At 37.2% G+C, this 24,628-nt stretch overlaps 1 protein-coding gene across 6 annotated transcripts in view; it reads left to right on the top strand.

Moving 5' to 3' along the window:
• CACNA2D3 (calcium voltage-gated channel auxiliary subunit alpha2delta 3) overlaps positions 1 to 24,628 on the top strand; it is a 405,672-nt gene that overhangs the window by 173,485 nt on the left and 207,559 nt on the right. For all 6 annotated transcript variants that reach the window (XR_010433489.1, XM_064667663.1, XM_064667662.1 and 3 more), the window contains 4 exons: positions 12,682 to 12,813; positions 14,231 to 14,291; positions 14,376 to 14,526; positions 21,676 to 21,750. Coding sequence is in view for 5 of the 6 variants with exons in the window: in XM_064667663.1 (XP_064523733.1) it covers positions 12,682 to 12,813; positions 14,231 to 14,291; positions 14,376 to 14,526; positions 21,676 to 21,750 (419 nt within the window). In the remaining variant the exon portion in view is untranslated. The remainder of the gene's footprint in view (positions 1 to 12,681; positions 12,814 to 14,230; positions 14,292 to 14,375; positions 14,527 to 21,675; positions 21,751 to 24,628) is intronic.

Raw genomic sequence — 24,628 nt, 5'->3', positions numbered from 1 at the left:
TCCCATTCAAAGCAGCTGTCATAAACTGTTCTGTAAGCTCTTCCCAAAACTGGCTCCGTAAAAGGAATCAGATCAGCATTTTTTCATAGCAGAGTGAAAATAGAATCATGTTGACAGAAGGAGGGTGGGGGTGACCATATGAGAATCTATCTACCAGCCCTGGACAGTAGTCTCTGGGATGTGGTGGAGGAGGTAGACATGTGCCAATAAAGGTAGCCTGGGGAAAGGATAATCTCTTTGTTTGGATCAGAGCAGATGCAGCTTGAGAAATCTGTTTGATTTTACCTTAAAAAAACCCCAACGAAACAGAGAACAAAGCGAAACAATTTATCTTGGCAATAGAAGGGAAGTAGGCTTATATAAGTTGATTTAAGTAATGGGAGGTTTTTCCTTTGTTGTCATTTCTAGTTTACTATATATATAATCTTGTTTTACTTGCTAAGTTTTATAATGGAGAAATATTTCCTAGAGGATAAACCTTCATCCCATTAACACAGCTGACAGTGCAATTAAGTACATTCTGCAGCTTTGCAAGACTTAGTTATCCATTGAATTTTCTGTACTTATTTAAAGTCATTGAGCAAAGAGTCCAAACATACTACCAGATAAAAACCCAGATTTTCAAATTCTAAATACTCTTAATTATTTTAAGTGTATTTTTGTTTTCATCACTAGTGAATGTCAGGGGAAAAGACATGTGTATATATATAGACATGTATAAAAGATATATGGTGGAGAGTGGTGCAGTCTGTTGTCACACCAAAGGATTTTGATATATATATATATACACACACACATATATATATATGTGATTCACTGAAGTATTGCAGGAAATCTTACAGATACAAGATAGTTTTGTGACCATGGTTCTGCAACTAACTTGTCAAGTCCTGCATCAGAAGAATTTTAATTTCAGGTGCAGCACAAGGTTCATATCTCTATTTTCCTTCCCATCCAGAGACAGGCAGACTGCAGCTCTGCACTGCCTTCCATTTGTACAGCACACAGCTTTTGAGAGCCATGATAATATTGTACACCAGCGTTTTAGTGCTTGCCTATTTTCCCATAGTTTGTTTCCAGTGAGATTCCATTGGATAGCCTCAGGCACAGTTTCTCAATTTAAACTCTGTGACTGTTGATGAGTTTTAGACCTGGCTCAGCAGTCTGGTGCTCTTCAGCACAGCACCAAATGCACACCCCTGCCCCACAAAGTTATGTTCCACTGATTTCCATGGACCTAAAATTCAGCACCTACTGAGACTGAAGCCTCTGCCTCTGGGGAACTCACATCTACATGTTTTAGCTTGGGCTTTTTGCACTTTACTCCTAGTAAAGGCCTGGGGTGAATATCACACAAACACTTAAATGCAAGTCATTCTAGATGCACAACCACATCAGCACCTTGCTGGTACAAATGAATAGGCTTGTTCTGAACAGACTTAGTTCTGGAAATGTTTCTTTCTAGGTTGATTTACAACGGGTCTGTTTAAATTAGCTTGAACAGGGAAATGTCTACCCTTGACTCAGAAGAATTCTTAGACTGTGTGAAAAGAGTTGATTACTGTCTTTGAAGTGCCCAAGGTGAAGTGTTGATTGGAGTGAAGAAAAGTGGGATGTGGTGGGTAACTCACAAAAGGACCATATTAACTTGTCTACATATAGTGAAGTCTACAATAACAACTATTCAGGAAGGCACATCAAAGTCCTTTCTGCTTTCCTGCTTGTCGCTCAAGGTGAATTAAAATACCAGTCTCTGAGCATGCGCAGAGAGTTATTCACTTTTTCTTTTTTTTAGAAACTTCATATCAATAACTACCTCACCTAAAAGGTGATAGATTCTGCTTTAGAGAGGATGTGTGCTCTCTGCAGGGAGAAGAAAATATGTTAGAATCAAGTATCAATTTTGGTAATGATATGTCAAAATAAAGCATAAAATTTCCCCAAAAGTGTTGGGTCTGGAAAGTTACTCTTCAGCTTTCATTTATAATGGAGAATGGGGCTTATACTAATGAACCATGTTTCAACTTTTTCATTATGTGACTACATTTTAAACTCAGGAAGTTACATGAACTTTTAGCACAATGCTTATGCTGATTTCTTTTTAATACTGACATGATTTATACTGGATACACTGCTCAGCATTTACCTACAGCTTTTTATGACATTTCATAATATCTACCAGTACAAAAGGGTGGATTTTCACATCCTTTGATACATTAAGCAAGTTATATTTCATAGTATTGTCATGGGATTTGGAAAAGATATTTTGAGCTAACAGTCGTGTTTTTGTGAATTTTGTAATTAAGTCTCCATTCCCTACTATGATGTGTTTGAGAGGGGAGCAAGTGAGCAGCAATATGGTTTAAATCAAATAATCATAATTGACTTCTAAAAATCTCTCCTTAATAACAGTTCCCTCCTTGCTGCCTCTGACATTAGACTGCAATATGTGCACTCTGCTGGTTGATGTTTTGGCACTTTTGGACTTTTTCTTATTATCAGATTGGCTGGTCTTTGGCAAATACCCATCAGCAGCCCAGAGACCGGTTAGCTTATAAAATCTCTGCTATCATACACTGCCAGGTGCCTTAGCAAATTACTTTTACCTTATTACATCATCAGGCCTGGCTCTCTGTTAAGTTGGGAAATACGGGTATGTTACAGGGAAGATCTTTTTTTTAAAGAAGCTGGAGAACAGTTAGTGCATGATCAGGTGAAAAATCAATTTTTCCCAATCCTTTTTGATTGAGGTTAAAAAAACCAAAAAGATTCCACTGGATTGCAGGTTGTCAGGGACTTATCCAGATATATTTATATAGTGAAGTAGGAGCCTTAGTGCAAGATGTTGCTGTGCCTTTACTGACAGAGCAGAAGAATCAAGATAGAAAATAAAATTTGATCTTCAATTACACTGTCTAAAGCTAATCTGCTGCTTTGAAAAACAAAATCAATAATATAAATTTTAACTTAGAAAAGTCTGTCTGATTGTCTTCCGTCTGTTCTTCCCATCCTGATGCTGTGATAGAGCTGCTGTTCTGGTGTTTTTGAAGTACAGGAAGCAATTTTATCAGTGCTTTCCATAACTGCAGAATTTTTCTCTGATGGATGCTGAAGTCCATGAATATTTTCAAGCATTTCTGTCAACAGGAGATATGGTTTATGTCAACTCAACTAACAAACATAAGGCACGCAATATGTTGCTGAGAGTCTCAAGCTGTGTAAATCCAGTATCAAGCTGTAAAAATCAACGTTTTTAAAAACTGGTTCATGAATGTAAAATACAATTTAAAGTCCAATAAGAAGTAAAAAGATAAAGAAGTCTTCATTAATAATAATCTAAATTCATTTTTCCTTAAATTAATACCATACCGAGACTAATTCCATGTCATTGGATTTGAAATATATTCAAATGTCAACAACCATTTTGACTCGGTAACAGTGATTGCTCTGAGTAAATATGGATTTATAAAAGAAGTGATTAAAAAGTATTTTACAGGTCTTGAAGTATATTTGGACTTCACTCATTTCAGAGACAGGATGACTATAAATATTTTCCCATGGATTTAAGTTCAATTTTTATTATTGTTCTCATTTTCAGAATTCAATTTTTTCTCGTGTCTTTTTTTCTTTTTACAAGATTGCAATACTATTTTGCAGAAATAGGCTTTATCTCTTCATCTTACACAGTTCTCTGTAGAACATGTGTATTGTCTTTTGTGCCTCTCTTTGTCTCTCTTGTCGTTTATCATTTTACTGCCTGTTGAAAGTGTCGATTTTATCGTGTGACTTCAACCTTTGTTTAAAAGCTTTGTGTTATTATTATTGTTATTACTACTATGGAAAGCTGGCAATCAGTTAGTTGTGTGCTCTCACATTGTTTTGTGGATTGTAGATTGCAGAATATTTTGATTTGGAAGGGACCTTTAAAGGTCATCTGCTCTAATTTCCCTGCAATACGCAGGGACATCTACAATTGATCATGTTGCTCAGAGCTTCAGAGCTCTGTCCAGCCAGACCTGGAAGGTTTCCAGGGAGGGAACATCAACCACCTCTCTGGGCAACCTGTTCCAGAACCTCACCAACCTCATCACAAAAAATGTCTTCTTTAAATCTAGTCTGAATCTACCCCCTTTTAATTTAAAACCTTTACCCCTTGTTCTGTTGCAAGATGTTTTCTTTATTTGCTTGCAATTGTTTCCATCCTTCCTATCTTTTTACCTTTATAATCACCAGTACTTAAAGAAATTATTTGCAAACACTGTGAATGCATTACAACTTTGAATAATTCTGAACTCACAGTTTTTAGTAACAAAACCACCTGGTCTAGTCTGTGCTTTTCTGCTTACTGTATTTACTTCTTGAATACTGAAAACATTGCAAAAGGAGATCTCAGACTTCACAAATTGTCTTTAAGTTTTGCTTGAACAGTTCAGAGACTGGTAAAGAATATTACCTGTGTCAAATGGCATTTCCACTGCATGATGTTCACTGCATGTTAAAAGATGAGTTTATGCACTACAAGTCAATAAATGCAGACTCTAATCAAAAGTTTTGCTTGCATAGGAAAAAAAATCTGCTGCATGTAATAGAGCCTTCTCTAAAAGATATTGAAATGTGATGAACCACAACCATTTTTTGATTAAGTGAAGTTTTTTCAATTTGATACTCAAAAAGAGTTATGAATATTGTTCAGTCATACTTTCCTATCAGTGTCTTCCAACTGGCTGCCAAAATCGAGATTACCTATTTTCTAGAATATTAGAACCAAACCAAAATCATTTCCCAAGGGATGCAGAAAGATTATAATCTGCAGCTAGCACATATGCAAAACCCTTTTCCTGCAAGGTGTGAAATTAAGAAATAAAATCTTGTCTGTCACTGTTGCATGTGATTTTATGGACTTTGCTTCTGAAAATTCAACATCTCGGAGTTGTTATTTAAATAGTGATGGCCACATACTGTCCTGGGCCACTATATTTATATTTTGAAATCCTTCCCCTGAATTGTTTGTCTTCACATTTTAAGATCTCCAGGACAGTGTTTGCTCTGTCTCCCTAACTTTGGACATTGTTTAATGTAAAAGGAACTTTTTTAGTCTAACTGATTTAGTCAAGGTTGCAGATAATGTTCTATCTTCCCATGTTTCTTTGTTTTAACTCTTGTTGCCTATTGGACAAAGATGCACAGACTTCTCCACTTATTCCATCTGGTTTTGCTCAAATTCTGCCTCAAATCTGATTCCCAAAGTTTCCTCAGGCTGCTGCTTTGTTCTCGCGAAGGGCTTTGGCTTCACAGATTTTTATTCTTATTTTTTTCCCCTCAATTCTCTGTCTTTAACAAGCAAACCTTTCGGAAATGTTGGCATCACCACACGAGATGTGTGCTGTGCTTTATCTTTCTTGTGTTCTGGTCTGTCCCTGGCTGTGGATCTAATCTGGATGTTTCTAATACATCCACATCACCATGGCAACTAGATGTCAGATACTGGCTACATGGTAACATCAAGTATTTCCTCTAAAAAGCCCAGCTCTCCACCACTCCTTATTCAGCAGCTGTTGCTTGGTTACTCAGAGCTGGGCTTTGTCTTTTGACAAATGTGAGCCAGTGAAGGTTTGTTAATGACACTATCTCAGGTACAATATTAAGAGGCTTTTTGACCTCTCACACCTCTGTCAGTCATGATGCCCCCCCTACTTCCTTGTTGCTTCCAGGGGCAAGAAAGTGACCAAAGTTTCTGAAAATCTTCAGGATTGAATGTGCAAAACCATTTAATTAAATGGTTGTATGGCAAATTAAAAACTAACTTCTGCTTGGTATGGAGTGGAGACGATTGACCTCTGACAAAGAATCATAGAAGTTTATCTAAAGGTACATTTTATTCATTTTGTCACTGTTTTAGAATGCAATAATAATTTGTCTCTCCATCCTGCTACATAACACAGACCCTTTGATTTTTCTTGGATCTGTCTTGTGTGAAGAGGAGAAAAGGCGGCCTGCTCTTCTGGTTAAGTATTAGTGTGCTTGGCCAGAATATAAACTGTTTCAAAATACTGTTTGGCTGAAAACTTGCAAAGACGTTTTTACACCGTACTTTGTTTATTTAGGTGTCTTGCAGCTTTTATTTGGCACATTCCTGAAGGAGCAAATAGTGTTTAAGAATCCATAACTGATTTTGTGCTGTACTCATCCCAAGATGCATTTGTGCATCTGCTCAGTGTTTTTAGTAAGTTTTAATACTAATACTATCTTCAGAGGTTTGGGAACCAGCTGAACATTTTCATCTCTTATATGAGTAAAACTTCCATTTTACTCCAGTTGTGCAGATGGTCTTTGCAAGGAAGAGGTGCTGCACAAGGATTATAAAAGCACTACAGCAGTAAGAGCCTGTTGATTTGAGAAGATAAGAGATGATGACTTGTCATGTGCGATAACTGTGCTGTCATACTGTGTTGATGTTCCTGGGAATGTAGCAACAGAGGTTTATTTGTTATAGCCCAGCATGACTGTAATGCATTTAACATGCTAAAAAATATTCTCTCTAAAGGTTCTCATGCCTCCATTTGTTGTATGCAAGAGGCATGATGTGTTGATAGGATGTCTTTAGCATCTTCTCTTCAAAGCATTATTTGTTGCTCCTTGCTGCTCTGTGCTGTGTAGCTAAGTTGGCCTGTTTCTGTAACTCCACATCTCTGAATATCAGTGCAGTAAGAATTAGACATTTACTGTGAAATGCTAGTTTGCAGGTTTGCATGGTCTTGTCTTTTAAATGGCTTTTGTAAAGATTTGTGGACAGGTCTGTCCTTGAGAGATTTCCATGAGGATGACTTCTATTTCCAGGGCTGTGTCATATATCACTTTGACAACAGCTCTGATAAAATTGTTCCTTTTGCTATGTTGTGTGTTAAATATTTTGCAGCACAGTTGGTTTGATTTGGCAGCAGTCACGTTTGCTTTCTTTTCCCCTGATTTGCAGTGTGTTCCCCTGGCTTCCTGTATTGTTTGTCGTGACACTTTTCCTGCCCTGCCACTTGCAGAGGTTTAAATTTCCTGGCTGCTGACAGTCACTGTTCAATCAGCCTGTGCAGAAATTTCTTCTTGCCACGTGTCAGAACTGGATCCTTCTTTTGCAGTATTCATGACTAATTTTGCTCCTGTGATGAAAATGCCGTGGATATAGGGTGTGTGTTCGGTTTGCTTAATTCCTATGTTCTAAGACTTTGTTTTCTCTTTTCTGCTTGGAAAACCGTTTCTGGCAGTGGTCTTTCATGTTGTTCACCTTGTCTCTCAGTCGTGCCCTGGCATCCTAGAGCTCAGTGGTGTGGTATTTTCCTACCAGTCTTTCAGGTTTCATAGTGTTCAACTTGTGTCATTCAAAAGTGTGGAGATGAGTCTGTTTTACTGAAAACACAGAAGTATCCTGGAATCTGCAGTCACATTAAGTTATGGAGGATAATCTATCAGGATTTCTGGGTTTTGACTTTAGTTCTCCTCACCTCAAGGCAGTTGCCAGGTGGGCAATCTCATTTTGTTTAGACTGTGTTAGAGGTAGGTCTGACTGCCTCATATACCTGGCTCCTTGGACGACAGCTTTATTAAAGCAGCATCTTTCTAGTTCTTCCTGGGATTCCCTTTACTGGTCCTTAATCTTATTTTTTTTTTTTTTTTTAGAAATGTAATTTCTAATGTTCTGTGTTCATAGATGGTGCCTATATACAGTTTCCAGAGCTTTACTCCAACCTACTTACAGTTCAGCCACATATGGGTTGCCTTTAGCTGTTTCATCTAATAAGTTCAGTGAGGTCCAGCCAGGTCAGTACCTCATGGGTGACCTCAAACGTCCACTGATTTGCTGTAGGTCATTTTTAATAACTCATTAGATGGCAAACTCTTAGCAGAGACAGAAATGAATCTCTATCCCACAATGGTGTTAGTGAGGAGTTTTCAGCTGTAATTCTGGCTTTCAAATGAACTAAAGTTGAACTCAGGCCACCTTGAATAAAAAAAAAAAAAAAAAAAAAAACAAAAAAACCTCAACACCATAAAACAACCCAGATCAACACTCAAATGCACTTATGAAACTCAACATAAAAATAAACATGTCTGACCATACTTCAATTCTTCTGCTGCCACTTCAGAGGAGAAGGGGAAAGTTATTTGGGCAATGTTGGAAGATGAAGGCACTAAATGCCTACTACTATGCCTTTATACAGTCATGTACTTGAAGTCTTTACCATCCCATATACTTACAAGGAGGGAATGTGATTTCTGACATTGGTGAATGGTTCCCAGCACATGAAGCAAAATGGACAAACACCTAATTTTATGTCTGCAGATGGCCAGATGCTTTGATCTGTGAGATGATGCATCCACATAACCCAGTGGAGTCAGAGGGAGGGGAAGAGAGAAAAAAAAGGGAAGGCAGTTGCCAAAATTGGCATCCAGCCCCAGCTCTTGAATGTTCTGGACCACCCTGAAAAGCATTCATATTAGTGTTTAGTAGTGTAATTATTAGATTGTTGGTATATGTCCCAGCAAAGTATGTTATTTGTTATTCTTTAAAATATGATCAGACTAAATATGTTGTCAGTGTCATAAAAACTAAGCTAATATTGTTGCTATCTCTGAGCCAGAAGAGTGTTGGATTGTACATTCCTTTTTCAGGGCTGGGCCCTGTAAGCTGTGCTTGTACTGCTTTATTATATCACAGGACTGCTGTGCAACATTAAGGGCCGCCCTTGAGGCTGTCAGATATTACAAGAAGGAACACCATTCTCAGTGCCAGCATCTGTGACAGCTTTCCAGGAGAAAATAATGATTATATCACAGAAGTCCTGTAATAGGGGAAAAAAAGCTTAAGAATCAATAATGACTTCTTTCCTTGATAATAAAGCAGAGTATGGCAAGAAAGAGAAGTATTCTGCACTTCCTTCATAGTCACATTCTTTAGTGGTCTCCCTTATTTTCTGTAAAACTTGCTGGGATAATTGGAATGCAAAATGAGTTGTGTGTGTATTAGTTTTGTTCCATAGCCTTTTTATAGTCTAGATACTTTTATGGATCCTGTGACTAAAAAACCCAACCAATTCATTACCCTTGGCATGCTCTTGCACATCTTTCAGACTGCACACCATGGTTGCTGTTTTTGAGACTTCAGACCTCTCTCTTCAGGTCAGCAGGATCTATGACAGCAACTTAATTGCTACATGCATTTGTGCTGTCCTTTGGCAATTTCGTTTCAGTTCCCTGTCACTGTACCTATTTGCCTGGGGGTTGGTTTTGTGTTAAATATCAGTAAAAACAGGTAACATCTATACAAACAATGGTAGAGCAAAATCCCATATAATTGCAAGCCAGCTCATCTAAACGGCAAGGGAAAGGAAATATTTTAATTATCTTTTAGCCTCCAGGAAGCAAAAGCAGAAATTATATTTCAAGAACTGTGGTGAAAGCTATTTACATTTATTATCTTTGAGCCCCTAACATCACATTAATGATTTTGTATTTATATTAAGCTTTACCTTTTATTCTTTTTCTCCCTCCCCAAATTTCTGAATATTCACAAGCATTAATTTACTACTTTTGACATGTAAGTATCTTGGGGTGCAAATGTTGTTCAGCAGTAATTTAAAAACTTAAGAATACTGTTTCTAAGTGAAGTACTGGGAGCAATTTAAACAATTTAGTGTAATTATTAAAATTGGAAATTGCCCAGAACTACAAGGTTAACATACAGGTTATTAGATGATGAGACTGTAAAATTTTTATGAGGACAGATGGTCAGTAACTCAGTTGTATTTGGGGTGATGCATGTGGCCAGAGATGCATCCACATCACAGCATTATCAGATTTAGAACAAGGTGCTTCAGTTTTAATCCCTCAGCCTGAAGGTTCAGGAGCCAGTAAAGATGTCCAATTTCCACACAGGTCTGCTGTTTGGTGCTGTAGGTACATTTTTTCCCCATTACTTTCCTTTTCTTTGTATTCTAAGGATGGAACTGATTGTGGCGATATTTGCTTTTTTTATAAAAATGGTTGCACAAAATGTAACTTGATACATTATAAAAAGAACAGCCAGAATAACAGACATGCAGGGTGTGGGAAGGCAGTGAATTGTCACCAGCTTTCATTCTGAAGGAACCCAGTCAACATAGGTCATGTTTTGGTTGTGCCCTTTTATTTAAAATCCCTCCTTTATGCTCCTTTCAGTTAAAAAGATTCTGTTAGTTTCAGCATCACTAGATTAATGTTTACAGTGATCAGCATTTGGATGATTAGTGTTGTTAACTTGATGCAGAATATAGACTCTACCAGTCACACTCAAGGAAAACCTCCTGATTTTATTTGCATGGAGCTCTCTAATCTGTAGTACAGATATATAAACATGTTAGGTGGCTCTTCATAGACGGGCCAAGAAAAGTAATCCAAAATATCCATAGATATTTTAATGTGATTTTTAAAAGTGATTTATATTTCTATTTTTTATACATCAATATATTTTTTCAAATGCCATTGGGAGGACTTCACATTCAGTTTAGAGCTTAAGAGGTGGCTGACTACAGTTGTTCCATGACCTTATGGAGCTGGAGTGTTTATAGAATTCAAAGAAAATTATTATTGGGTTGGAAGGCAAAGTGAAAGTTCTGCTCACGAGTGGCACTATAGCACAGGTTCATTAGGAAAGGGCATTAAAAGTTAGCCCTAAGAGACATGTGAGGAATTGATAGGACAGTAAAACACTAAGATACAATGTGCAGTCTTGGAATGAGGTCCAAATGTAAGTTGCTAAGAACCACTGCAGTTTATTTAAAATATAAATTAGGATAAAATTATTCTGTTTGATTTGTTTGGCTTTTCACTGATCCTCCAGGCTGAAGGGCATGTGAAGATCTTGTAGCCCTCTGGAGGCTTGAGAAATGGTTCCTTCTTTTTAACTCTAAGCAGATTTTTCTAGCAGGACTAGAAAAACAGAACAAACAAAAAACCTGATCCTTCAAACTTTGTTGCTCTTTTCAAAGATGGATTAAACTTACCACCTTATCTCAGTATTGTAATGCTGAGTCAGTAATGCCACAGCAACTTTTAGTGATTTACATACTCCACTAGAACTTGTGAATAGAAGCAGAATAAGAATATCAGTGTTTGAACCAGAACTGGGAAGTTCCAGTGGACTGAGGAGAGGATTCTCATTTCAGGGCTTCACCCCTCAGGTAATGTCCAAATGCCAGATAATGGATTGACATTTTGGAGTGCTGAAACAGGAACATATTTTTATAAACTGATGATAGATCCCAGTCTTGGCAGTTAATTTGTGATGTCTTGGTCACAGCTTGTTACTGGGGTAACTGCAGACTGGGAAACAACTGGACAATGGATGTTGCCAGCTAGACTAAGCTGAAGGAGCACCCTTGGACTAGGACATTGGTTTGTTTGATATGTGTCTGGTTGGATAGATTTTAAGTGTATATTTCATCCTCTAGAGAAAGAAGTAACTATACTTGACAGTTTTTAAAAATAACAGCTGTTTTGTTGACCTTGCTTTTTCACATTCCGTCTATATAAACCTAAATATTTAGGTGAAAGCAACATGCAAACTTGTGTAGCTGAGATTTCCCTTTTTCTTCTGTTTTTCTTGATGAATGCCAGGGAAGATAACAATTCACCTTTTTTCCACTCCATTAAAATAGCATTCCAAGTAGTCTTCAGAAATCAGTCCAGCAACATTATTTTGCAAGCTAATGGATGCTTTATTTCAAATGCTTGAGCAAATGTTACTGTGTATTCATGTATGCACACTTTTGCAAATTAAATAATGCCGCTGTAATTTCAGTTCAGTTTTTTCCTTTCTATTCTGCTGACTTCACATACAGATTGATTTGGGAATATGGTGTATCCTAATTGTTTCTCACCTTTCAAAATTCATGGTTTGAAATTCAGTAAGTTTTTCAGACATGTTCATTGATTTCTCATTTCCCACTGTCGAACCAAATCTGCAGCTTTAAAATGGGCTTGGGCTGCCTGTGCTTTTAGGGGTTGATAGATGGGGATGTTTTAAACAGAACAGTTTCAAAATCAAGGATTTACTTTGTGGTTTACTTTTAATGGGAATAAAAGATAATTGGGTAAATGTTGTGAAATGTGGGTTCAGTGTTTTCCTAATAATATTAGTGTTATTTGTCATGAGATTTTGTTTTTGTACATATATCATAATTCAAGTGTGAAATAAAAGGTATTTCACTTTCTGTTCCAACATAGAAACTTTCAGATTTAATGAGAATGATCTTACCAAGTTGAAGGTTAAAAAAATATAAAGTGTGTCCATGAGACATTCCATACATTTAGGGAAGGTAAATTGAGTAAATAATCTGTTGTTAGATTGACTTATTTATGTTCTTCAGGACAAGTGATACAGTTCAAGATAGATGGTCTAACGAGCAATTTTAACTTATCTAAAAAATGTACCTGATGTCTCTGCTCTGTTTTAGTCATACTTCTGTTATTTGAGCAAATAATTTATTTTGAATCATTTATTTGACCAAAGAAAATAAAAATATTCTACAATAGTTTACTGTCAATACATTTTTGGGTATTGAATGAGCTGAAGATGATAGAGTTCAAGGGATTCTACTTAGATAAAATAATTTTTCTTTGTGTGTGTGTTGTTTGTCTGTTGTTTGTTTCCAGACCCGGCCATTGTAAATGGAGTTTATTGGTCAGAATCTTTAAATAAGGTGTTTGTTGACAATTTTGATCGTGACCCTTCTCTCATCTGGCAGTACTTTGGAAGTGCAAAAGGATTTTTCAGGCAATACCCAGGTAAGAAGTACAGAAGTTCTTACTTAAAATACAATAAAGAATGCTATGGTTGAAAATTTCCACTGAGTATTGTCACAAATCCTGACTTCAACAGATATTTGCAGGTTTGGTTTTACTTTATCTAGTTTTCAGAGAGAGAGATTTCTAATCATCATTTTCAACCTTCTGAAGTTTTTCAACCAGTTTTCATTTTGGGGGTGAAGCCCTCATGATAACTCATGTACTCATAAATATTCCTATTCAGGTAGGCATATACACACACATGAAAAATATCTTATAAACAGACTGTGAAGAAGGAGGGCAAAAGGATTAGACTCTTCATATAGGAGTGAATTTAAATAATGTGCTCTATCAATGCATACAGTTAGAATTCATTATAATTTGTTGTTCAGCTTCTAGGCTTCCACTTAACCTGACATACTTACATTTAAAGTTTTCAAAAATTTGCTTTAAAGTTTATTTTCTCACAAACTGTAATAAAATGAAATTACATCACTTGTATTATTTCTATTGAAATAGGTTAAAACGTGTATTTTCACCTATTAAGTTTTATGTTTAATCCCATGCCAAATTTACCACATTATAATAAACTAAAAAGTCAAATACACTGGTTCTCAGCTTCTGTGACTTTGGATCAGGCCAAAATGGGGACTGTTCCTTTAGCTGATGTGGTTTAGCAACCCATGTTTTTTTAAGTCTTGATTTAAACAAGTTTACTCTGAGCCTGTATGTCTGCAAGTGCCTGAAAGTAATGGCTGCTACATCTGTGTTAGTTTTACATTGTATTTCAGTTCCCAAGCTCCATGATATTTCAGGGTAGGAGAAATATTAGTCTTTGTTTTAGAGGCTGTTTCTTGTTTTGTGCTCGAAAATGAGTGTAAAATAAAAAAAGAGGAAGAATTGCCCTGTCAATTTTTTTTCCCTTGGAAATGTTTTTATCGTATTTCTTTTGACCCACAACCAGGAGATATTTATTACCCCTTCACAGTGATGTGAGCAAAACATCAGGAGTATGACCTGTGAGAGGAGCAGTTGGTGTAACAGGAGCTGTTGAGATCAGCCATGGGTAGGAAGTGCTCAAGGTCTGGAAGGGCCTTGGCAAGCACATGATAAAGCTTGCCAGCACCAAAGGCCAAGTGTGAAAACACTTCTGTGAAAGTAGTACAATGAACATAGTAGGCCTTCAGAGGTTTTCACCTCACAGTAGGCTAAAAAGGAGTGAGGAAAAAAAGATTTCTGATGGTCTTATTTTATTAATTTTATTTTTCCCTACTATTTCCTATGTTATAATGGCTCTGCCTGTTAGATTAAAGTATGAAACTCCATTAACCCCTACTTAGCCCCAATACCAAAGATACATTTTGAACAGGTACTGTGAAAATGTAATTTCATCTTTTATTCTCTCTTTTTTAAACAGGAATTAAATGGGAACCTGATGAGAATGGAGTCATTGCATTTGACTGCAGAAACAGAAAATGGTAGGCAATGACTACAGGTGTTTAAGAAATTTGAAAGGATAAAAAGTTCGTATCTAAAAGGAGTTGTTCTGTCTTGTGTCTCAGGTACATCCAGGCAGCAACTTCTCCAAAAGATGTGGTAATTTTAGTGGATGTCAGTGGCAGTATGAAAGGGCTTCGCTTGACTATTGCAAAACAGACAGTTTCATCAATTTTGGATACCCTTGGAGATGATGACTTCTTCAATATAATTGCTGTGAGTGTCTCAAGATTTCTTTTTTTTTTTTTTCTTCCATCACTTCTTGCCATCTGTCATGTTTTACATCACAAAAGCCCACTGAAAAATGCTGCAGACAGGTGATGGATAACGTGACATCTGAACCCACTGGACAGACACTGTGTTTTTCCAGTGCAAGATTCTTCAGGTGACAGAGATTTCAGACTGTTCGCCCATGACTTGCAATTTGAAACTCCTTAAACACATTGTCTTAATTTTGGGGCTTGTAATATGTGGTTTTTTTTTTAGTTTGCTTGAACTTCCTGTATTACCTTAATTTTTAAGTTCAGGGTGTTTCTGTGTTCCCCTTGCCTTCCACCTGTCTCCCCCTCAGCTACTGCAATACAGTGCAAATTGCAAAGTGATTAATATGTGAGAATTAATAGATTCAGGTCCAGCTTTTGCTGAAGCCCTTATGGCATGAAAAAATGCCAGCATAGCTGCTCGGTGCTCATGTTTTCCTCAGTGGGAATCTGAAATGTAGGTATGTGTAAGCTGTGCAGAGGAGTTGCTGGTGATTACTAACAGTGAGAAATCAGATCATCAGTAGTTAGTTTTCCATGGTACATGTTTTAAATCTATGACAAGGGGTTGCTTTTACTAAATTTAAAGAGTAATGGGGTTAATCGTGTGGGTAAGGATGGCTTTAACAAGTCCAAAACTGACATCAGAACTAGATTTGGAGGGGAGGAGGAATTGGTGGTTTTATAAATTTTCCTTTGCTGATATTTTTTTGCTAATACTTTATAGGTAAATGGTTTTATCAAATGCATAAATCCTAAAAATGTCTTCGACTTCTTGAATGTAGGGAGGATTTTGGCCTTTTTTTTTGCTAAAAGGGAAGTGCCCTTTGTGAAATAAATGACCCCAGTGACACTGGTGCAAATCAAGATTCTATGGAGAATGAACTATGGATATGTGCATATACTGTGTTTTTAACAGATAGCGAGCAGTTCAGAATATCTTTTGTATTAATCTCCTTTCATGATAATTGCATAATTAGCAGAAACTCATGTAGTATAAAGACATAATTACATACTGTATCAAAAAAAGGTTTACTGTCCTTCAAAAAATTGTGATTAACTGTAATCTAAATAACTTCTGCAAGTTGAAAGCATGTTTCAACTAAGTAATTATTAAGATGCCTGACCAGCCATTTTTTGGTGTATAATCTCTGTGTTTATCAGCAGTTGTGATAGTTACTGTGAAGGATGTAGGAAGAAAAAAGAAATGTGTTTCTTAAGTGAAGTTTCTTACATACGTAGCTTGAATCCAAACTAATGATTTTGCCTACGTAGTACAGCAGAAATACTGTGTAAATAGTTTTTAAAAAGCAAGTGTGAAAAAACTAATTGCCATTTTTTCCAATTTAAAGTTTAATTGAAAGTGAACTGAGCTGTGTGTAAAACAGCATGGAGTCACAGAATTTTAACGTCAGTTATTGCCAGTGACACAAACTTCTGATCTCTGATTTGGGCGTTGAGAAGAGGAAAGAAACGGCAAACTGAGCCTTTCCTCCCTGTTTCCCAGGCTGTCTCCTGTCCAACACCCCACTCTGTGCCCTGGTCCCAGCACTTTTGTTGCCGTTTCAATCCCTCCCTTCTCCTGGCTGAGGTTCAGGAGCACCTGAGGCAGCTGGTCCTGTGTTGGTTTCCATCAGCAGTTCTGGACTCAGCAGTTTCTCTCTGTCCCTCCTCACTGCTCGTTGTTTCTGCTGTCTCTGCTCTTCATTTTTCTCTTCATTGGGTCGCCCATGGCAGTGGTCCCTCAGTGGTGCCCCCACCCCGGTGTGGGTCACCCTTAGCCCACGGTGTCCAGCAGCACACCCCTTTCACCATGGCGCTTTTCCAGCTGTCTTTCCAAATGTTTCTGACCCCTAACAACTCCTTCCATGTGCTGCCTGTGCAAAGGCACCACAGCCCCCCCAGCCTGCTGGTGCTGCTGCCCTTTGGGCACCTCAGAGGTTGCTCCAGCCAGAGTTGGTGCTGATTGGAACTGGCTGTGATGGGCACAGGGCAGTTCATGGCTCTCTCCCACAAAGGCTTTGGCTCCAGCCCTCTCTTGCAGTGCTTTGCTAGTATCAGAAATTCTGAGTATTTAGGAAGAAATGTAATTACTGTGGTAGTTACAGCATTTGTCTGAGGTAATTTTTTTCCTCTGTAGGTTCTCTCCTCTATAACCTCTTTTAGGATGGATGTGTGTTTGTTTGTTCGAATAGTTAGAAATAGTGGCTGAGAATTGTTTTTATGCTTACCAGCTCAGTTGTTTAATTTCATTAGGACGTTGATGCTTTAGTGATTGTGCAAATACGGACCTGAAATTATTCACTGCATTGAAAGAGGTACCACATGCCGGGGGAACAAGGAAGAGTGACAGTGAGGAGGTGAAGTGCTGTCCTGTTGCCTTGGAGTTCTCCCGTGGGAAAAGTTTGTAGGGAGTCATTTTGGACTAAGTCAAAAAATTCTTAGAATATGTTGAGTTGGAAGAGTCATTGAGTCCAACTCCTGGGCCTGCAAAGGGCACCCCAAGAATCACACCTTGTGCTTAACTGTGTTGTCCAAATGCTCCTTGAACTCTGTCAGGCTTGGTGTTGTAACCACTTCCATGGGGAGCCTGTTCCAGTGCCAAACCACTCTCTGGTGAAAAACTTTTTCCTGATATCTAACCTAAACCTCCCAGACTCGTGCATAACAAACTTCATGCTTTGCTGTCTCACAAGGCAAAAAAAATTAACAGTAATGTAAAGAAACCACAAAATTTGTTTGCTTGAATATGTAACTAATTAGCAACAGAGACCTGCGCTGTGGAGAATGGAGTGGACCTTTTAATGAGGAAGGGCACAGGTAGACTGAGTCTGAATCACGAACTTCTTTCAAGATGTGCTGTGTTAAACACATAGCAAGGGTACACAGTAAAGCCAGAGTCACTGTGACCTACATTAACAGCAAAAATTACTTCTGAAGCATTGCTTTGACCAAGTGCCAGCAGGGCAAATGAATTCTGTCAAGACCGAAGATGTTTCAGTGATCAAAACACGAGACAACAAAGCCCACACAAGAGGCTGCTTGGTGTGAAAGCACTGAAAATTCCATACAGCTTTTATCTGTAGACAGATGTTTGAGTGAGATTATATCTTACTCTTTGTGATTTCGACACAGCCTGGTGATGTGACAGCAGTTTCATTTGAAGGTAACATACACATATGTCCATAGAAGAAATACCCTTTGTAATGTAAGATCTGTGCTCGTACAGCAAGTCTCTGTATCTAGAACTGGCCAGCTGTGCAGTGTGTGCAAAAACACATCCTCTGTGCCCAGATGGTGAAGCCTTGCTCTTCACACAGCACGCAGCTCAGACTGATTGCTCTGAAAGGCCTGTCCAAATTGTTGCTCTGTGGGGACTGCCTGGACATCTGGAAGTCTCAGACAAACAGCCAAGTACCTCCTTCTCTTCCCAGACCGAACTCTGAGGTGGAATAAGAGTGTTATTATTGTAGGAAATCTGGACAAACAATGTACTTATTAGATGAAGCAAAAGTTTTGAGCCTGAATGACTGTGACTTTCAGGGTGGCTTTATTATGGAGTGACTATTGGAGGAAATATTTGTATGCATCTGTGTATATATGTATACATATATAAATGTAGGTATAGCAGAGAGCAGAATTCAGTGCACATCTTTTCAGAGAATAAATATAAAAGGATGATGTTAAAATAATTTTAGCTTTCCTGGGTAGGTTGTTACAAAATCCATCTGAAATTGATGGACTAGATGATTGAACTGCAAAAAATTATTGAAACACAAGAGCGATTTTGTGCTGCCTGTGTTAAAATTTGAGGTCAGTTCTTTGGTGCATGAACAGAGATGCCTGCAACAACTAGAGAAAAGGCATATTTTTCCAATTTGCTTTGAAGTGTAATTCCAAGTCAAGTATTAAACCAACAATATTATCATAAAAGAAGTATTAATTTTGCAAAATGCTGTAGTTTTTAAAATGCTTTTATAAAAATGCAAACTCCCCATTAAATTAGCAAAATATTAACTGAGCCAAGAATGTTAATTTTACTGCTTTAGCCACACCACTTTAGCAGAATTGATTAGAATAAAAGTATTTGTTAATTCAAAGCACAGTAATATAGTTCCCTGCTTTAATATGTAGCATTTTCCATCATAAGTGGTTTCAGCATAGTCTCTATTTTTTAGTCCTTCAGGGTGGACTATGGATAAATTTACTTTTTAGCCTCCTTGAATAGTGAGATTCTGTACAGGTAATGTGTGAACAGCCTGGAAAAGGGAACAGCAGCCCAAGGGAACCTCTGTACGATCCCTCCTAGGAGTGGGCTGTGCTTGTGTGCCACTCGTAGCCCAAGGAAACACTAATGGAAATATGAATTCCTTTGATTCCTTTTCTGGTTTGGCTTCACTGTTAGACCTTAGGTTGGGCTGTATTGGATATCTGAGTATGCTTAATATAGCGGGAAACCTTTTACCTGTGTATTGTTGCACAACAAAATGTGCATTTAATTTATTTCTGTGGACCTTGCTCCAGACAGTTTAAATATGACAAAGGATAAATATGGAAAAAGCTAAGGAAAATGTATACTACTTCTGCAAGTGTGCTAGAACCGTATATGTATCTCACTTGTGCTGTCTCTGTGAGAATAAACATTTTTATTTATCCTTTTTTTGAAGTAGGTTGCTTCTGTAAAGTAGGGCTGTGAGGACACTTAAAGCATGTCCTCTGTGAAAGCTTGAGCATCCTTTATCCTGCACAACTGAGTAACACTAAAGGCATAGTTGGGAACTACAGGGAGTCTCTCTGGGATGTGATGCAGCTGGCAGCCATATAAGCTACATGTCTGTGGGAATAGCCTGATGATATGAGTTACTCAAAATAGTAGTTAAAATAAATCTCATAGAAATGTAGTGGACAGAAATTAAGCCACTTAGATGCAAGGTCTGATAGAGTAGGAAGTTGTTTCATCTGTTTGCTGGTGGTGATGGGCCTGTAAAAAAATGTGGTGGTACTACAGCATTAGGAAATCCTGAGTTTGCTTTCGTGCAGGTGTTTGAAACTGAGACACTGACTGAGAGAAAGGCAGACTTCAGCATTTTACTGTGTGTTGGCCAACTACAGACACTGTGCTTGGGGTCGTATAAAGAGATGTGTAATGACAGCTACAGAAATCAAGCTAAGAACAGGCTTAACTGGAAAATGTCTTCATTAAAGAACATGCTGAGAAAAACCTGTGTGAGGACAGGAAAAGGCTTGGGAGAAGAGGCTGGTGTACCAGAGCCTGTTACAGATTTTCAGTACTTTTTTTACAATAGATTGGAATATAGTCTTGCCTTTGGACTATAATAAGAGATGCTGTGTAGATTTGGCACTATTATTTTGCAAAGACTCTCAGGAGATAGATTGGAAGGCAGTCTGAAGGGAGAAACTACAGGGGAAAGTACATCATTTATCAGATCAATAAACTGTTATGAGACTGAGATGCACGTGGGATACTCTCAGTGACTCTAAAGTGTTCTAGAAGCCTTTGCCTTACCTTTTGCATTACCTTTGGAACAATTGATATGTCCACACACTCTCATATATTGAAATAACATTGATGGGAATAAAATAATTAAGGAAGCATGCAAATCCACTGCAAAAATTGTGTAAATATCTTTCAAACACTTTTCCTTGTTTCTCTACAACCAGTTACTCTGTTGATGCTGTTGTAAATCATCTGTATATCCAGCAATAATAGGTTAGTCTGGGTTTATATTTCCTTATAACTGAGGATTGAGTCTGGCACAGTGCCTCAAGAATAACTTCATGCAGTTCTAATTAAATACTCTTCCCTGTGCAAGAGTAATTATGTAATGATGAGCGTGGTGAGTAGTGCACAGTTAAAATGAATGGTGATGACAGGTGTCTAAGGTGGCTCAGGTTGCAGGGGTTTATGGTGTAGAGAAAAGAGTGATGTAAAATGGAATAGAGTAGAATAAACTTGGAGCTACAGGCAGAGACAGTGAGAACTTGCAGTGACAGAGAGCCCTGTCTAAGCGGCATCTGTGACGAGTTGTTCATTGCAAGGCTTTTTTATTCCCACTGAGGTGGAGTAAGAAGGGAGAAAATGCATGTATTAATCTAAAAAAATAGATTCTAATGAAACATAATCTAATGAAATATTTTCCCTGATTATTTTTTACTTGACTGAATGCATTGTCTTTTTTTGTTTACTGTGGATGTTCTGACTCAATGCCTTGTGAAAGAGTGAAGCTGCTTAAAGCCTGGACGCAAAGCCAGTTTGATCTGTGATAACTTCTAAAGTGGATTAAATTAATGGGAGGAGGAATTAAGTTAAGGCCCTATCTAGACAACTATATGTAGACTCTTTGAAGGTACTGCTTTAATAATTTGACCTGTGTTCAAAGGTTTTAAAGATTTAAACGATCAAGTCGAAATATCAGTCAGGCATCTGTGAGTCTGCAAGGTCTATTGACTGCAGATGAGCCTTCATTTTTTTGATGCTTAAGATGCTTCTGAAAGTAGGACTGGGCAATCTAACTTACTTAGACCTTGCAAGATAACCACATAATTCCTTCAAGGTCTGTCACATCTTCCTGACTTAGTGCATAATAAACCCCTCTGCTTGACTGAAATTCTGACAATTGTCAAACATTTCCAGGATTGATTCAAGCTTACAGGTTTTTTCGGTGTAGTTGTTCCAGTATTAACCTTCCAGAATGTTAGCCAGTGCCACAAATATTTTTTAGGACTTTTTTTGTATGTAGCAAAGAATTGGGAGTTTTGATTGTGCTGTATCAAACATGACCTCTTAATATTATGCAGATTTCAACTTGGAGGATATTTTTGCCAGCTACTGTATATAGTACCCTTAACTCCAACTGAGTGTTGGCATCCATTCAATTAAATATTCCTTTAGGAGTATAAACCTCTGAAGAATTAAGAATCATGTAAAAGGAAAAAAAAACACAGCCAGTTTTTTTAAATGAACAAAATCCTTTTGTTCTTGATTTCTGTGAGTGTTTCACTGCGGTTCTAAATCGTTGAATTAAATTGTATCTTCCAAGCTTTTAATTAAATTTTTCATCGTATTTTGTATTTCTCTCTCTAGTATAATGAAGAACTCCACTATGTAGAGCCGTGTTTGAATGGAACATTAGTTCAAGCAGACAGAGCCAACAAAGAGGTAAGGAATGAAAGTAACAAGACAGTGGAGAGACAGGATGCAGTGGGTAACAATGTGCCATAACGACCTTTTCCCAGGACAATTCATTCCATTATTAACATTTATTAATTATTCTCCTCATGCTATTTCAAAGGAGTTTTATGTGACTCAGTAGGAAGAAAAAGAAATAACCTTCTAGTCAGTGTGGTTGAATTAACTTAATGGAAAAATACAGAAATCACTGAAAATATACTGTTAATAAAATTTGGTAATTATTTTAAGTAGAATATTTCAGCTGCTTTAATTTGAACTATCATTCTATTACCAAAAATTACTGAGGAAGAGATTACATCCTTAGATCAAATACTGAAGTTTAAACAAAATCGCAAAACAAATGAACACAAATATAATACTATACAAATAAAAGAATTTAGCTTTCCAAACAGGTCTGTCAATGTAATAATGCACTCATTTAAGACTGTTCTGTAAAAATGTTCAAATTAGTTACATCCTGATGGAATTTTTCAGGAAAAAAACTTGCAGTAATTTCAGTGAAAATTGCATTTTAAGAAAGATCTCAGTTTGAATCTGCAGCTTGAAGTTTAGTTTATTGACTGCCATCCAAATGCAGTTGCTTCGTGGAGGCATGACTCTTAGGAGGGTAAGGTAGGATTGTTCATGCCATGTAAAATTATGAAATAAGGCAGTTGAAAAGTCCTGTGGTTCTTGCAGAGGGAAACACCTGTAAGCCTTAAGCCAATGAGCCACTTGTATTACTGTAGAACTTCTTCCCTGCTAAGGCTTCCTCTCCTCTTAAAGTAATCTGTCCACCTGTAATGAATCTTGCTTATGGCTGGAGGGGACAGCAGTCATGCATCTTTCTTTAAATAGTTGTCTGTTATTAGAGGCTAATCAGAAGAGTTTCAGCTCAACATTGAGTTGTGCTTAACATCCAGTGTGGTGGCTCATTTTTGCTGATGTCAATGAGATGTTATAGGAAGTAGAAAACACAGCTCAGAAAAAACACTGAACTGTGTCAATGCTGGGTCTTTTTATGTGTAGCAAGACAAAATTATTTTGATCTTGTTATGTTGATCTTTACTTCATTGTAGTATTCCCAAGAGTTCTTTGCATTTTACCTGCAAAAACACCCACATTCTACAGAAATTATTCTTCATGGGCTGCTTCCTTGGTATACTTGATATTTCCCACTGTAGTTATCTGAATATCATTTGGTTACTATGTGGAATGAATTGTCTCTAACAATTTGGTGTTGAAGTCTTGTGTGAACTGTGATGCAGTTTTCTAAATGAGTACGTTGTTGTGGGTGTAGTTAATGAACCATATGAAATCCGTGCAAGTTCTAGACACAAACCTAAAGATTCAAACATATTGCCCAGATGTCCTGTCTGGAATTAATCCTACTGTTAACCTTTCCATCACTCTGCAACTGATCAAAATGCAGGTTATCGTGCATCCATATGTTACTTAATGTCAGATTCATTTCAATTTAATTAATCAAAAAGTTTTTACACCACCCAGATGATGCTCAGATTTTATGAACTGTGCTCAATTGTTCAAAATAACTAAGTACAATTTCATTTTTTGTTATTGAGAGCAATCTTTGATATAATTTCTTGTTTGCTAAATTATTTTATTTATTTATTTATGGAATAGCTTTGTGCTTTATTTTGGCTGTAAATTGAATAATACATTCAAGGTTTGGAGGAATAATTAAATATGACTTTTTTTTCTAGTTATTCATATCGGTAAGGTAGGTAATGTACTTTCACTGACAGATCAGAACTAGAGAATAAACTTGAGATAGGTAGCATTTGATAGTTCTATGTGTTTGTATATGCCACAAGTTTGTCAATCTTCATTTCTTTTTTAAGTGAGCTTATATGTTCTTACTATTTTTCCAGTTAGTGTAACGAAGTTAAAAATTTATTTGCCTAAATACTCAAAGGCACAAAAGTGCCACTGTTCCGAGTATAGCTCCGAGTATTAAGTAAAGATTGTCCAAGGAGATGGACAACCACTTAATCTTAAATGAGTAATTCAGTTATCATGCTCCTGAATTCAGTTACAAACAGCCCTCTGAAATATCTGATACTGTTGTAAGATGTGATGCTGAGTGATTTGAATATACTGACACAGCAAATTTACCTGGGGGCCTCATCAAAAGCTCACTGAATTAACTGGAAAAGGTTCTCTTGAATTCACAGTCTGTTGGTCAGGCACACAGAAAAAAGATGTCTTAAAATGCTGTTCATGTGTCTGTTCCAAAGCTGGTAAAAAGCTATCAGAGTGTTTAGCTGTGTTTTGGAACTCATCATAAGTATTCAGTCATTTGGGCTGTTACTGTCTTCTCTGTGTCTGACAGATATACCACACTTCTGTATTTTTTTTCCTGTGTAATTGCCACATGTCCCTTGTAATATCCGAAAAAAGTAGATAAAATTACACTTTCTCAACCAGTCTTACAAGGTAGATTCTCATTTGCACGTTCACTGGTAGTAATAACACTTTCTTTTGTTTACTAAGTGATAAAACAAACATGAAAAATGTGTAATGACAAACACTGTGTTATGTAGTTTTTCCAAACAGTCATCATGAAAATGTAACCATGTTTCTGTATTGGAAAAGTAGAACAGGTGGTTTGCAGGCAATGTTTTCATATAGTCTGTTGTTTCAGTTTATATATGTCTACATATGCCTGATTTTTTTTGAATTTCAACATAGGTCTGAAGATGGAACTATATATTCATCCCAGAACTTTCTATCCTTTGTGTTTATGTCAAATAGTCTCCACAACTGAATGGGTGCAAGGATGACCACATCTCTTACTGCCAGTATAATCTCTTAGCACCAAAACAAATATAACCATTTTAAAAAA

The sequence above is a fragment of the Pseudopipra pipra genome, chromosome 11 (genome assembly GCF_036250125.1).
Source record: "Pseudopipra pipra isolate bDixPip1 chromosome 11, bDixPip1.hap1, whole genome shotgun sequence".
Taxonomy (NCBI): domain Eukaryota; kingdom Metazoa; phylum Chordata; class Aves; order Passeriformes; family Pipridae; genus Pseudopipra; species Pseudopipra pipra.
The sequence above is the reverse complement of the archived record's forward strand: the minus strand, read 5'-3'. Positions and strand labels throughout refer to the sequence as shown.